The sequence below is a fragment of the Microcaecilia unicolor genome, chromosome 7 (genome assembly GCF_901765095.1).
Source record: "Microcaecilia unicolor chromosome 7, aMicUni1.1, whole genome shotgun sequence".
Lineage (NCBI taxonomy): Eukaryota > Metazoa > Chordata > Amphibia > Gymnophiona > Siphonopidae > Microcaecilia > Microcaecilia unicolor.
Window position 1 is genome coordinate 133,566,232 of NC_044037.1, and position 13,844 is coordinate 133,580,075.

General features: G+C 43.8%; 1 protein-coding gene across 1 annotated transcript in view; it reads right to left on the reverse strand.

The window, feature by feature from the left end:
• The window catches only part of MCM3AP (minichromosome maintenance complex component 3 associated protein), an 888,504-nt gene that overhangs the window by 102,701 nt on the left and 771,959 nt on the right, over positions 1 to 13,844 (reverse strand). The window contains 1 exon segment of the mRNA XM_030208795.1: positions 121 to 330. Within this exon segment, the coding sequence (XP_030064655.1) occupies positions 121 to 330 (210 nt within the window).

Here is a 13,844-nt window from a genome sequence, read left to right on the forward strand (position 1 = left end):
GGACTTCATAGTGGAAAAATTAATTTTATGCTGTTGCAAGACAAGATTGAGGAAATTTTAGTTGGTAGCACTAAAGTGTGGATGTTTGTGGAAATCAGAGCCACTTCACTTGTTTCTCACCTCTTGGTTTCTTCTTTCTCTATCTGAAGACTTTGTGACAGACATCCTGAAATAAATTCTTCGTAGGAAGGAATGGGAGTCAAATTCAAAGCACCATGACCTCTCAGTTCTCTAAAGTGATCAGCATTCTTCAGATCAACTGCCTGAGCCATATACTGCAATGCTTGCTGCTGCTTTCTTGCTGAAGTCAGTGAGCATTTCTGTCCCAAACTAGAAAGCAAATCAAAATAAAATTACCACTATAAGTAAACAATCAGGCCAACATCTGTAGAAACACACATATTTACGTGGAGGGGCATTTTCAAAAGGGACGTCCAAGTTGCGATTTGGACGTCCTTACAAAACGGCAAAATCCTGGGGCGGGGAAACCAGTATTTTCGAAAAAAGATGGACATCCATCTTTTGTTTCAAAAATACCGTCAGAGGCGTCCAAATCCTTAAATTTGCCGTCCCTAGATTTGGACGTCCCTAGACATGGACGTTTCTGACTTTCGGCGATTTCGAAACCAAAGACGTCCATGTCAAAAACGGCCAAATGCAAGCCATTTGGTCGTGGGAGGAGCGAGCATTTGTAGTGCACTGGTCCCCCTGACATGCCAAGACACCAATCGGGCACCCTAGGGGGCACTGTAGTGGACTTCATAAATTGTTCACTACCTACAACTGTATACTACTACCATAGCCCTTACGGCTGAAGGGGGGCACCTAGATGTGGGTACAGTGGGTTTGTGGTGGGTTTTAGGCTCGCTGTTTCCTCCATAAACCTAACAGGTGGGGGGGGGGGGGGGGGGAGGGGGCTGGGTCCGCCTGTCTGAAGTGCACTGCAGTACCCACTAAAACCGCTCCAGTGACCTGCATGCGCTCTCATGGACCTGAGCATGGGACCTGAGGATGGCACAATATATTTTTAAAGATGTTTTTTGAGGGTGGGAGGGGGTTGTGACCACTGGGGGAGTAACGGGAAATCATTCCCGATTCCCTCTGGTGGTTATATGATCATTTCGGGCACCTTTTTGTGCCTTATTTGTAACAAAAACATGTCTGTGTGAAAACGTCCAAGTGTTCGTCAGGGACGTCCTTGTTTTTTTCAATTATGGGTCAAGGACAGCAGCACACTGAGCAGAAGGTTTCAGTGTATTATCGACGACGATACCCAGATCCCTTTCTTGGTCCGTAACGCCTAACATGCAAGGTTCCATGTTAGGAGTTACGGACCAAGAAAGGGATCTGGGTGTCGTTGTCGATAATACACTGAAACCTTCTGCTCAGTGTGCTGCTGCGGCTCGGAAAGTGAATAGAATGTTGGGAATTATTAGGAAAGGTATGGAAAACAGGTGTGAGGATGTTATAATGCCGTTATATCGCTCCATGGCGCGACCGCACCTTGAGTATTGTGTTCAATTCTGGTCGACGCATCTCAAGAAAGGTACAGTGGAATTGGAAAAGGTGGCAGCGAAGGGCGACTAAAATGATAGTGGGGATGGGACAACTTCCCTATGAAGAAAGATTAAGGAGGCTAGGGCTTTTCAGCTTGGAGAAGAGAGGGCTGAGGGGAGACATGATAGAGGTATATAAAATAATGAGTGGAGTGGAACAGGTGGATGTGAAGTGTCTGTTCACGCTTTCCAAAAATACTAGGACTAGGGGGCATGCAATGAAACTACAGTGTAGGAAATTTAAAACAAATCGGAGAAACATTTTCTTCACCAAACGCGTAATTAAACTCTGGAATTCGTTGCCAGAGAATGTGGTGAATGCGGTTAGCTTGGCAGAGTTTAAAAGGGGGTTAGACAGTTTCCTAAAGGACAAGTCCATAAACCGCTACTAAATGGACTTGGGAAAAATCCACAATTCCGGGAATAACATGTATAGAATGTTTGTACGTTTGGGAAGCTTGCCAGTGCCCTTGGCCTGGATTGGCCGCTGTCGTGGACAGGATGCTGGGCTTGATGGACCCTTGGTCTTTTCCCAGTGTGGCATTACTTATGTACTTATGTAAGTGTTAGGCACACCCAAGTCCCGCCTTCGCTACAACTCCGACATGCCCCATTAAAGTTTGGCCATCCTTGCGACGGACTGAAGTTGCAGATGTCCAAAATCGGGTTTCGATTATACCGATTTGGACGTCCCTGGGAGGATGTCCACCTTCCGATTTATGTCGAAAGATGGACGTCCTTCTCTTTCGAAAATGAGCCCAATTATGACATTTATATACCACTCATACCTCCTGAGTTCAGCGTGGCTTACATTGCCAGGAACATTACAAAATACTGTTATAAAAAACATTAAAAATTATTTAAAGACCAATTTAAAGACCAAATTCTTCCTAAACAAATAAGTTTTCAACAGTTTTTAAAATTTACCATAATTTGTATTATATCTGATCGCACATGGCCATTCCAATAACTTGCAGCCTGATAAGCAAATATTGCAGAAAAAAGCTTCTTATAATCTTCCTAGGATCAAAATAATGCAATTTTAAAAATTCCTTAGATTCAGGACTTGAATTTCTGACTGATAAATATGAGAAAGCATATAGCTTGGAATAAAACCATGCAGAATCAAAAAGACTAATGAACATAAGCTGAATATAATGCGTGGATGTGATGGCAACTAGTGCAATTACAACAGCAAAGGCGTAGCCCTCTCAAATTTTGCAACTTTATATTTATAGTATACCATAACATTGCTTACTTTTAAAAGGGGGTATTCCACAGAAAACATGATAAGACATGAGTGGATAATGGCATCAAATGCACTGACATGGATGTCTCTAATGGATTTCAGAAAAAAAATAGCTTTTCTGAGCATACATAGGACCTCTGGAATATCAACTATTTCACAAGTCCTTGCAAGTTTAATACGGTGGTTCTCAAATAAGAGCTGGGGAGGTGTCACACCAAAAATTTGATGCAACCATCAAACCCATGCTCTCCTTGTTGGTTGAGGAAAGCACAGAAGCAGAGAATCAGGTAGTTGAAGTTCACACAACTGGTAACTAATTTCTTCTTCACCACTACCTGTCACGTCTGTGGCTGTGACCACCCTCAGCCTTACCTTCTTTCTGGGGGTCAGCAGCTCTGCTGGCTTCTGTGTTTGTGTTTGTCTTGTCTCTAGTCTCTGTGCTGATTGCTTCACTAGACCTCACCTGTGTGGGCTATGCCTCTCTAAGGAGCCAGCATCTAAGATGGCTGCCACCGGCTCTGTGCCAGCTTCCAAGATGGCTCCTGCTTGTCTTTCCTGTGGGCTCACTTCCTATGTGTCTCAAGCCTCTCTTTGGGGCCTGTGTACTTCCTGCTTCTGCCCTACTGCTGGTGACTCATCAGTGAGAGCCTTCATAAGGAAGTGCTGTGCTTGCAGTCGGGGCCCTTGCATAAGTGTTATGCTCTTAGGCCAAGTCAGGTTAGTAAGTGTCTGCTGCACTACTGCTTAGCTTCTCTCTGGGTTCCAGCCCAGTTTCTTTCTGTGTCTGTGTCTCTGTTGTCCTTCCGTGGGGGGGGGGGGGGGGGGGGGGGGGGTCTTCCCTGCCACTGTCTGTCTGTAGACTGCGGGTCCTTCCTGGCTTACCCTGTGTTTGGGGTGAAGCATCTGCTCCAGGCTTACCCTATGTTGGGGTGAAGCCTTTGTCCGGGTTTGTTCTCTGTCTGTAAGTGAAGCCTCAGCCTTTGTGGGTTCCCCAGTCAGTGTGTGGAACGGCTGTGGCTTCAGACCCTTGGCCTGTTCTTCCTGGTTACTCTGTTTGCTGTGCTGCCTGCCCAAGACTCTTGGCCTGTTATTCCTGGTTTGCTCTCTTTACCCTGAACCCTGCCTTGCCTAGCCTGTGTGCCTACCCTGCTTGTATATCCTGAATCCTGTATCTGTCTGGCTAGTGTGTATTTCCTGGGTGATTTCCTGTATCCTGTCTCCACCTAGCTAGAGGGTTTACCCTGTGGGTATTCCCGGATCCCCCTTCTGCCTAGTGTGTTGCTGCCCTAGTCCTTGCTCCTGCTAGCTTCTGTACGCCTTGTGTTCCTTGGTCTGTCTTCTGGGTCTTGCTAGTGGCTGTGCAGCAGCACACTGTCTGAGTCTAGTTCTGTGCCCTGTCGCCCTCGTGTATCCCAGACCCAGGGTGGGTCCTCTGGATCTTCAGTTCCTGCCTTATCCTGCAAGTCCTGCCGGCCGCCTGCACTTCGGAGCTCAACTCCGGAGGAACGGTGGCTAGGTGCAGGTGAAGCTGTTCCTGTCTCATCTGTTCTAGTTGCCTGCCTTGTACTACTCCAGTCCAGAGTTCCAGTACTGCTCTTCTGTGTTTCCAGTCCCGATGTGGTCTTGCCTGCCGCTGCCGTTCCTCGGCAGTGGCCCAAGGGCTCACGTACTCAAGTCCTGCCTCGAGGACCTGACAGAATGCCAAGGCCCTCGAGAACGCAACACTACCCCAGCTCAATTTGTCAAAAATATATATATATATATATTTAATTTAGAACTTTTATTCAATTTTCTATTTCGTTCCATAAACTTTGTAATCGCTTTAAATTGGTTTGAGTAATCCCAGCATATACAATGTTACAGTAGTCTAAACGTGAAGTAATATACGCAGATGTCAGTGTTTTGAGAGAGTCCTTACTTACTGAATTTCTAACTGACCGAAGCCGCCTCAGATGAAAAAAAGATTTTTTTCACTACATCGGATACTTGTTCCTCAAAAGTCAATGCGGAATCAATAATGACCCCGAGATATCTAAAGGACTTAACTGTTGGAATATTCTGACCAAATAGCATAGGTACCACAGAAGGACATGTGTCTTGCCCTACTATCCAAGATGTTATAGTCTTATCCGGGTTCAGTACCAACTGATACGTCTGCCACTTTATCCAGACATATTTGAAGTGGTGTAAGATCTATGTTTGATGGTCTAACATAATGAATAAGAAGAAAATCATCTGCATATGAGTAAAAACTGATACCCATTGTTTGAATGAGGAGTGCCAGGGGACTGATGTATAGGTTAAACAGTAGTGGAGATAAAACCGAGCCCTGAGGAACTCCACATGATAAGTTGTATAATGTAGAACAAGATTGCTGCTGAACTACTTTAAATGAACGATCCGTGAGAAAGGATATAAACCATTTCATAGTTGTCCCTGAAATACCAATCTCACTCAATCTGTCAAGAAGTTAGTTATGATTAATTAGGTCAAAGGCCGCAGACAAATCTAATGAAACAACCAGGGCAATATAACCGAGCTCTAACTTAGCATGGATTTCACTTAACAGTGAGGTCAGAATAGTCTCTGTACTGTGACCCTTCCTAAAACCCGATTGTCTGGGATGTAACAAATTTTTTGAATCTACATAAGTTTGCAACTGTCTAAACACTATTGTCTCTATAACTTTGGATAGAAAAGGAAGATTAGAGACTGGTCTATAGTTAGTAGGTAATAAAGGATCCAATGAAGATTTCTTTAGACTAGGTTTTACTAGCGCTTCTTTCAAAAATAGTAGGGACTATCCCATCAGAAAGGCTCAACATGACAATTAAGTACATAAACTGTTGGACTTCTAGCGTATGTTTTTTCAACCATGCAGAAGGTATAGGATCCAAAGAACTATAAGTGGGCGATACATGTTTCCATGTATTGGCCAACTGGACCACAAACGGATTCTCTGTTTTTAACTGATGGGTATTACCCGGTGACCTTGATGCCCACAAACTACCCCCCCCCCCCCCCCGAAATTCCTACTCCAGTTGTACCACCGGGGAGACTTCTCCCTTTGACCATTCAGCAATCCGTTTAAGTTGGGCCGCTTGATAATACCAGAGTATATTAGGCATACTCCTTCCTCCATCTTCAATTCCTCCCCACAATATTTTTTTTGAAATCCTTGCTGCTTTCCCTCCCCATGTAAATTGTAATAAATCTGCTTGCATTCGAGTTAAATCTCCCTTGGGAATTCCTATTGGTAACGTCTGAAATAAAAATAATCTTGGGACTATGTTCATTTTAATCGCTGCTATTGTCCCCCACCACGATAACCACCCCGCTTTCCACCTGCTCATATCTGCCAGCAACTCTTTCATCAACGGGACATAATTCAATGCATATAGTTGAGTGAGATCCCTCGGTAATTGAATACCCAGATATTTAAAACTTTTACTTGCCCTTCTGAAGGAAAAAGATGTCATCATTCCCTCCATCTCCTGTTCACTCAGCGTAATTCCCAATATTTCAGACTTTTCATAATTCACTTTAAAGCCAGATACTGTCCCGAATGCCTGAAGCTCTGTACATATGTTGGGCAGAGTCCCTACTGGGTCCTCTCACATAGAACAAAATATCATCAGCGAACAATGCAATTTTGTGTTCGCACCCTCCTCCTAAATATCCCTTTTGTATTTGGCGCCTCCCGTATTTTTTGAGCCAGAGGCTCTATTGCCAGAGCGAATAATAGTGGGGACAAGGGACAACCTTGTCTTGTTCCCCTTTGAATGCTAAATTGTTGTGAGTATCCCCCATTTATCTTTATCCGTGCTGCTGGTGCTTTATACAATCCCTGCAACCACCCAATAAACCCCGGTCCGAAGTCCATTCTTTTCAGCACTTCCAAGAGCTAGTCCCACTCCACCCTATCGAACGTTTTTTCTGCGTCCGTAGTTAATAAGGCAAACGGCTCTCCCTTCTGATGTGCTCCCCATACAACCTGGAGTGATCTCCTGATGTTGTCAGCTACCTGTCTCTGGAAGATGAAACCCGATTGATCAGCATGTATCAAATACGGTAAGATCTTCTTCAGTCTATCCGCCATAACTTTGGCTAATATTTTTGCATCAACATTAATTAATGAAATAGGTCTGTAAGAGCCACAATTAGTCAAATCTTGCCCCGGCATTGGAAGTACCGTAATCCCTGCTACTTGCATACTCATTGGTAACTCCCCACTCTTAAATCATTCGTTTCCCACTCTTTGCAGCAAGGGTCCTAATTCTTTGTCCAACACTTTATAGAATTTGGCCTTATACCCACCCATACCTGGTGCTTTTCCCCCCTTTTAACCCTCTTATTACTCCCCTTATCTCATCTGTCCCCGTTGTCCCTCCGTTAGTAGTGGAAGATCCACCTGATCCAAATAGTTCTGTATCTCAAAGCTGGAACCCTTAGTCCCCCCCCCCTTTGCATACAGTGTGGTATAATATTTGACAAATTGATCCCTAATCTCTCCATCCCGCACATTCATCTGATCCCCCACTCCCCTTATTTTAGAAATAGTGCTATTTAGTCGTTTCTGACGCAAACTTCTAGCCATCATTCTCCTCGCCTTATTACTGTGCTCAAAAACACCCCTGCTGCAACGTTTGTCTACAATATTCCATCTGTCGAATCTGCAGTTGTTGTAACTTAGTTCTACATTCCCTAAGTTCCGTTATTGTTGTCGGGTCACCCCCCCCCCCCCCTGATGTTTTGCCTCTAGGCTAGCTAATCTCTGTTGTAAACTTAATTTTTCCTGTTGTCGTACCTTCTTCCGATAAGCCCCCCTCTTTATCAAATGACCTCTAAGTACCGCCTTAAGTGCATCCCATAACATCCCATCTGAAACCTCTCCATTATCATTATCAAACAAGTAGTCTCTAAGTACCGCTCTAAGAGCGTCACACTCCTTCTGATCATCTATCAGAGACTCATTTAATTGCCAAAAGGTTAAATTTCTATCCTCCACTATCCCCCCGAATTCTACCCATACGGGCGCGTGGTCCGATGCATGTATGCTTCCTATGTCAGACTCTGTTACCTCTCCCCAAACTTGTCTAGAGCACCACACTGCATCAAGTCTCGTATAAACTTGCTGAGCATGGGAGAAGGAGGAGTATTTTTTCTGCCCTGGATGCTGTAACCTCCAAGCATCTATTAAATCTAAATCTTTGAACATTTTGAGCAATTTGTCCCTGCTAGCCCCCTTATTCCACGATTCTCCTTTAGAGTGATCGATGCCTACTGTTACAAGGTTGAAATCCACCCCTCCCCCATTATAACCCTCCCATGTACAAATCTGTTTAACTCTTTACGTAACATGTCATAAAATGCCCCTTGTCCCTTATTAGGCCCATAAACATTTATAAATGTAACCGGTCTATTTTGAATCCTTCCCTTCACAGCAAGACATCTTCCCTGACTTTCCATAAATACTTCCTCTTGCACAAAGCGCACCCCCTCTTTTATATAAATAACCAGTCCACCCTTTTCCCCCCTCCTGGGGTCTGACAACACATAACTGGCCCCTAACTTTTTATATTGGAGGAGCCGTGTATCTTTCTTTTGAATGTGGGTCTCCTGAAGCATTATTACATCCCAGCGCATCTGCCAGAGTTCCTTGTAAATAACACTTCTCTTACCCAGACTATTTAATCTATTCACCTTCCAGGAGCCCACTTTCAAACCTTTTTGAATTTCCCTCCCTCCCCCCCTTCTCCCCCAGTCTGGCTACGCCAGAAAATTCCCTCAGGAAGTGGTGTACCGCAGGAGACCTCTGCCCCCCCTTTAAGTACCCTTTCTATGCATCTCTCATACGTACAAATCACACAATCTCCCATTCAATATTTTCCCCACCCAATTTAACATTCTCCCCCTTCACTCCACTCATTATGTACCACAATCCATACAAATGTTCCTTCATGTTATTAAGAAGGGTATGGAGTCCAGGTGTGCGGATGTTATAATGCCGTTGTATCGCTCCATGGTGCGACCGCACCTGGAGTATTGTGTTCAGTACTGGTCTCCGTATCTCAAAAAAGATATAGTAGAATTGGAAAAGGTACAGCGAAGGGCGACGAAAATGATAGTGGGGATGGGACGACTTTCCTATGAAGAGAGGCTGAGAAGGCTAGGGCTTTTCAGCTTGGAGAAGAGACGGCTGAGGGGAGATATGATAGAAGTGTATAAAATAATGAGTGGAATGGATCGGGTGGATGTGAAGCGACTGTTCACGCTATCCAAAAATACTAGGACTAGAGGGCATGAGTTGAAGCTACAGTGTGGTAAATTTAAAACGAATCGGAGAAAATTTTTCTTCACCCAACGTGTAATTAGACTCTGGAATTCATTGCCGGAGAACGTGGTACGGGCGGTTAGCTTGACGGAGTTTAAAAAGGGGTTAGATAGATTCCTAAAGGACAAGTCCATAGACCGCTATTAAATGGACTGGAAAAATTCCTCATTTTTAGGTACAACTTGTCTGGAATGTTTTTACGTTTGGGGAGCGTGCCAGGTGCCCTTGACCTGGATTGGCCACTGTCGGTGACAGGATGCTGGGCTAGATGGACCTTTGGTCTTTCCCAGTATGGCACTACTTATGTACTTATGTACTTATGTCTTATCTTCTCTCTCACGAACAGGCCCCATCTCTTCGGTTACTCGGCTCCTGCGATCTTGCCTCGGCTTGCTCCATTCATACTTTCTTTTTTATAGCTCCTTTGGGCTGGTTTGGTGGGAGTGTCTGCATTGTTGTTGGCAAATCTGAGCACCCCAGTGCTGCCAGTTCCTTCCATGCCTCTCCTGGTTGAGTCAATCTTTGCGACTTGGCTCCCACCATCACCAGCAGACTTGTCGGAAATAGCCATCTGTATCGCAATCCTTGCTTCTGCAGATATGATGTAACCTCCTTGAATTCACGTCTCTTCTGCAAGGTCCGCCTCGCTAAGTCCTGGAACACCAACACTTTATTATTGTTCCATTGTATCTTCCCCAGTGCCCGGGCTTTGTGCCATATTTTCTCCTTCACCTGGTATTCATGGAAGCAAACTATAATATCTCTGGGAGCCTCTCTTCTTTGATTTCCCAGGCTTCTAAGGGCTCTATCAATCTGAATTTTGCTTTTATCCAGCTGCTCTGAAGCCTCCTGCTCGTGCTGCAGTATATAGGTACACAATTCGAGCACCGTGGCCATCACATCTTTATATTGGTCCCCTTCTGGAAATCCCTTAAAGCGCAAATTGCAGCACCTGGACTGGTTTTCAAGGTCTTCCAGCTGCTGCTCTACTTCTAGTTTAGTGCTTGAATCTATCCCCACTTTCGTCACCATCTTCTGCACCTCTTCTTCCAGCGTATCTAGTCTCCCCTCCGCTTCCATCACTCTGGCTCCGATTTCTTGTACTTCCTTCCGAAGTTCGGATACCAAGGCTTCTATACTTTTCCTCATTGCAATCATTTCTTCTTTTAATTCTTAAACCAGAGTGCGATCGTATGTTTTCCCACCTCTTCTTCCGCCGCATTCAGCTCCTCCGGGTCGTATTCGGATTCAGACTCCTCCGGCGCCATCTTGGCCCCTCGTGCCTTCTGACCGGGGCTCGCAATTTTAGTGGACCCCGCCGCGTTCGCTGCATATTGAAACTTCGCAAGTTTTTTCTTCGCTGCCATCGTTCTGGGGAAGGCGTTCTTATTATTTGGAGATATTGTCCTTTGATTTCTCTGGGTTATTATCACTCTTTTATAGCTTGGCTCCGCGGAGCTCGTTGTTTAGGCAGCCATCGCTCCCCGGTGATGTCACTTCCTCCTCTGTCAAAAATATTTGTAACTGTATTATCAATTGGGAGCCTTTGCATGGGCAAAATGTGGACCATGTCAGATCCACATTTTGCCCACGCATGGGCTGTATCAGGGTGTGAGCACTAGAAGAGCAGAAACTAGTATGTGTACTGCTGCAGCTGTGAAGGAAATAGCATGTGCTTAGTTGTGCTTTAAGCTGTTGTGCTGAGCACTAACACATTTAGATTGTGAGTGTGTATCCCAGGCATTCATTCCTGGCGTACTGTAACCCCTGATGCAGCACAGGCATGGGCGAAACGTGGGCCACATCAGGTATTTTAAAATAAAGGCATCCCATTTTATATATTGGATTTGGATCTGCTCTCTTTTTGCGTCTGCTCTGTTGTGGATCTGCCTGGCCTCTTTGTGGACTCCTGTAGTAATAGTCAAGTACACGAATAATGTCTTTCAGATGTGTCACCACAAAAGAAAGGGTAAGAACCACTGAATTAATATATAATGCTTAGGAGTCAAATCCCCAGGAAGGTATGTGCACGTGCGTATCTTGCTCATCCTGCTGTCTATGGAGCAACCCCATTACACGGAGAACTATGCTTTCTCCACTGATCAGCACAAACAATTGGTCATGCAAAAAGAGAAACCTAAAGCAGAGGGAAGTGCACAATTAGATGGCTGTTTTAGATTGGGTGGGCCCTGGCTTATCCATGGCTACCTATCACTGCATTTACTGTGGCCCATGCATTACATGCCATCAACACCCTCCCCCCTCAAATATCACAAAGGCCCCCCCATCCCTGCTTAAGCACTAGCATCAAGCTCCCTTGATCCTTCCCAGTAAGCAAGAGCACTGTCAGCAACCCTCTACCCTCAATTCTTTTCAGTAAGCAAGAACACCATCATCTCTCCACCCATCTGATACTTTCCAGCAAGCAAGAGTACCATTAGCACCCACCTCCCTTAAAGGCACATGACTCTCCCAGTATATACCGGGAATTGCCCTATTCAGTGATTCTGAGACATTCCTGCATTGTTCCAGGTTCAAAATGGTAGCTTGCACCTAGCTGTAATACCATGAGATTACACCTGGTGGTCCTCTTCAACAGAAGCTGAATGGAGATGGGCAACCAGACTTGCTGTCTCTGACTTGATGCACCTTCAGTGGATCCTTAAATTGCAATTTTGATGGTCTGTAGCAGTGGAATCTGCAGTATGTTATCCAATTTGATGAAGCTTTCATAACTGCAGCTGTTCCTAGTCTGTTAACATCAAAGGATCTGAAGAATAGAATTGCTTGGCAGTTTGACTATTTTTTTTTCATACAGTAAAACAGCTCAATGCTGCAGAGCCTGTTCTGAGACCTTGAAAATAAAGTGGATTAACTGATGTGAAATGCTGAAACCACTTTTAAGTATAACTTGGGGTGAGTTTGCAGGACCACCTTAGTGTAAGAGAAGGGGGAAAAGGAGTAGCCTAGTGGTTACAGCAGCAGGCTAAGAGGCAGGGAAGTGAAGTTTAAATCCCACTGACACTCCTTGTGACCTTCAGCAGGTCACTTAAAGCTCCATTGCCTCAGGTACAAAATTAAATTGAAGCCTTCTGAGGACAGGGAAATACCTACTCTACCAGAATATAAATCACCTTAAGCACCTTGTCAAAATTGAATACAAGCTGTTGCAATAGTCCAAATTAGATAAAACAAGTGCCTGAACAAATACAGAGAAATGTTCTTCTGGAAACAGAGAGCAAATGGCAAGTAGTTGACATAGTTTTAAGAAAACAGTACTTACAATGCGCTTAACTTGTGTTTTTTATTTATTTAATGCATTTATATCCCACATTTTCCCACCAGTTGCAGGCTCAATGTGGCTTACATATGCTGTAGTAGGACTACAGAACGAATAGTATATTTAAACAGTACAAACAGTAAAATATTAAACAAAGATTGGCATTATAATAAGCAACAGGATATTAAGGAAAATGTAAGGTTTAAGTGTCTCTGAATTATTTGAAACCAAAGAAATTTATCTGAATTATGTAGCATCTAGAGAATAAACTTTTTTGAATAGGATGGACTTTAATAATTTTCTAAACTTTAGATAGTTCTGAGTTGATTTTACTAATTTGGGTAAAGCATTCCACAGTTGAGTTCCCAAGAAAGAAAAGTTGGAGGCATATGTAGATCTGTATTTGAGTCCAAAACAATCCGGATAGTGTAGATTTAAATAAGACCAGGAGGAACTGGATCTGTTTCTGGGTGGTAAGTCAACCAAATCTAGCATGTATTTGGGAACTATGCCATATATGATCCTATGAATTAAGGGGCAGACCTTGAAGGCAATTCGTTCTTTGATGGGAAGCCAGTGTAAATTTTCACGAAGGGGCCTGGCAGATTCAAATTCAGATTTTCCGAAAATCAGTCTCGCCGCTGTATTTTGGTCCGTCTGAAGTTTCTTAAGTAAATGTTCTCTGCATCCAATAGATTCCATTGCAATAGTCCAATTGGCTCAGTTACGGAAAACTTCTTGAGGGAAGAAAGGTTTTATTCTTTTGAGTCTCCACATCGAATAGAACATTTTCTTTGTGGTGCATTTTATTTGAGATTCCAAGGTTAGGTGTTTGTCGATTGTGACACCTAGAAGTTTTAAGCTGTCTAATATAGGTAGTGAAAAGTTGGGAGTATTTAAAGTGGTGGGATTGTATTTATTATACTGAGATGATATTATGAGGCAATGCTTCTTCTCAGTGTTCAACTTCAAATGAAATGAGTTGGCCCACTTGTTCATTGTACTCAGACCTAAGTTAATAAGGTTGGTGATTTCAGCCAAGTTCTGTTTGAAAGGTATATAAATTGTCACGTCGTCTGTGTAAATGAATGGATTTAGCTCAATTTAGATAGTGCATTAGCCAATGGGATCATCATTATGTTGAAAAGTGTAGGGGAGAGTGGCGAACCTTGAGGGACTCCACAAGCTGCATTCCATGAGGATGATAAGATTGAATTTAGTTTGACCCTATAAGATCTGAAAGAGAGAAAACCCTTGAACCATTTTAGTACATTTCCTCCAATCCCAAAATAGTCCAAAAGATGTAATAGGATTGCATGGTTAACCATATCGAATGCACTGGACAGATCAAACTGGAGAAGTATATTTCTGCCACTAGCAGTTGTTGTTTGAACTTGGATATAAGGGTAGCCAAACTGTTTCAGT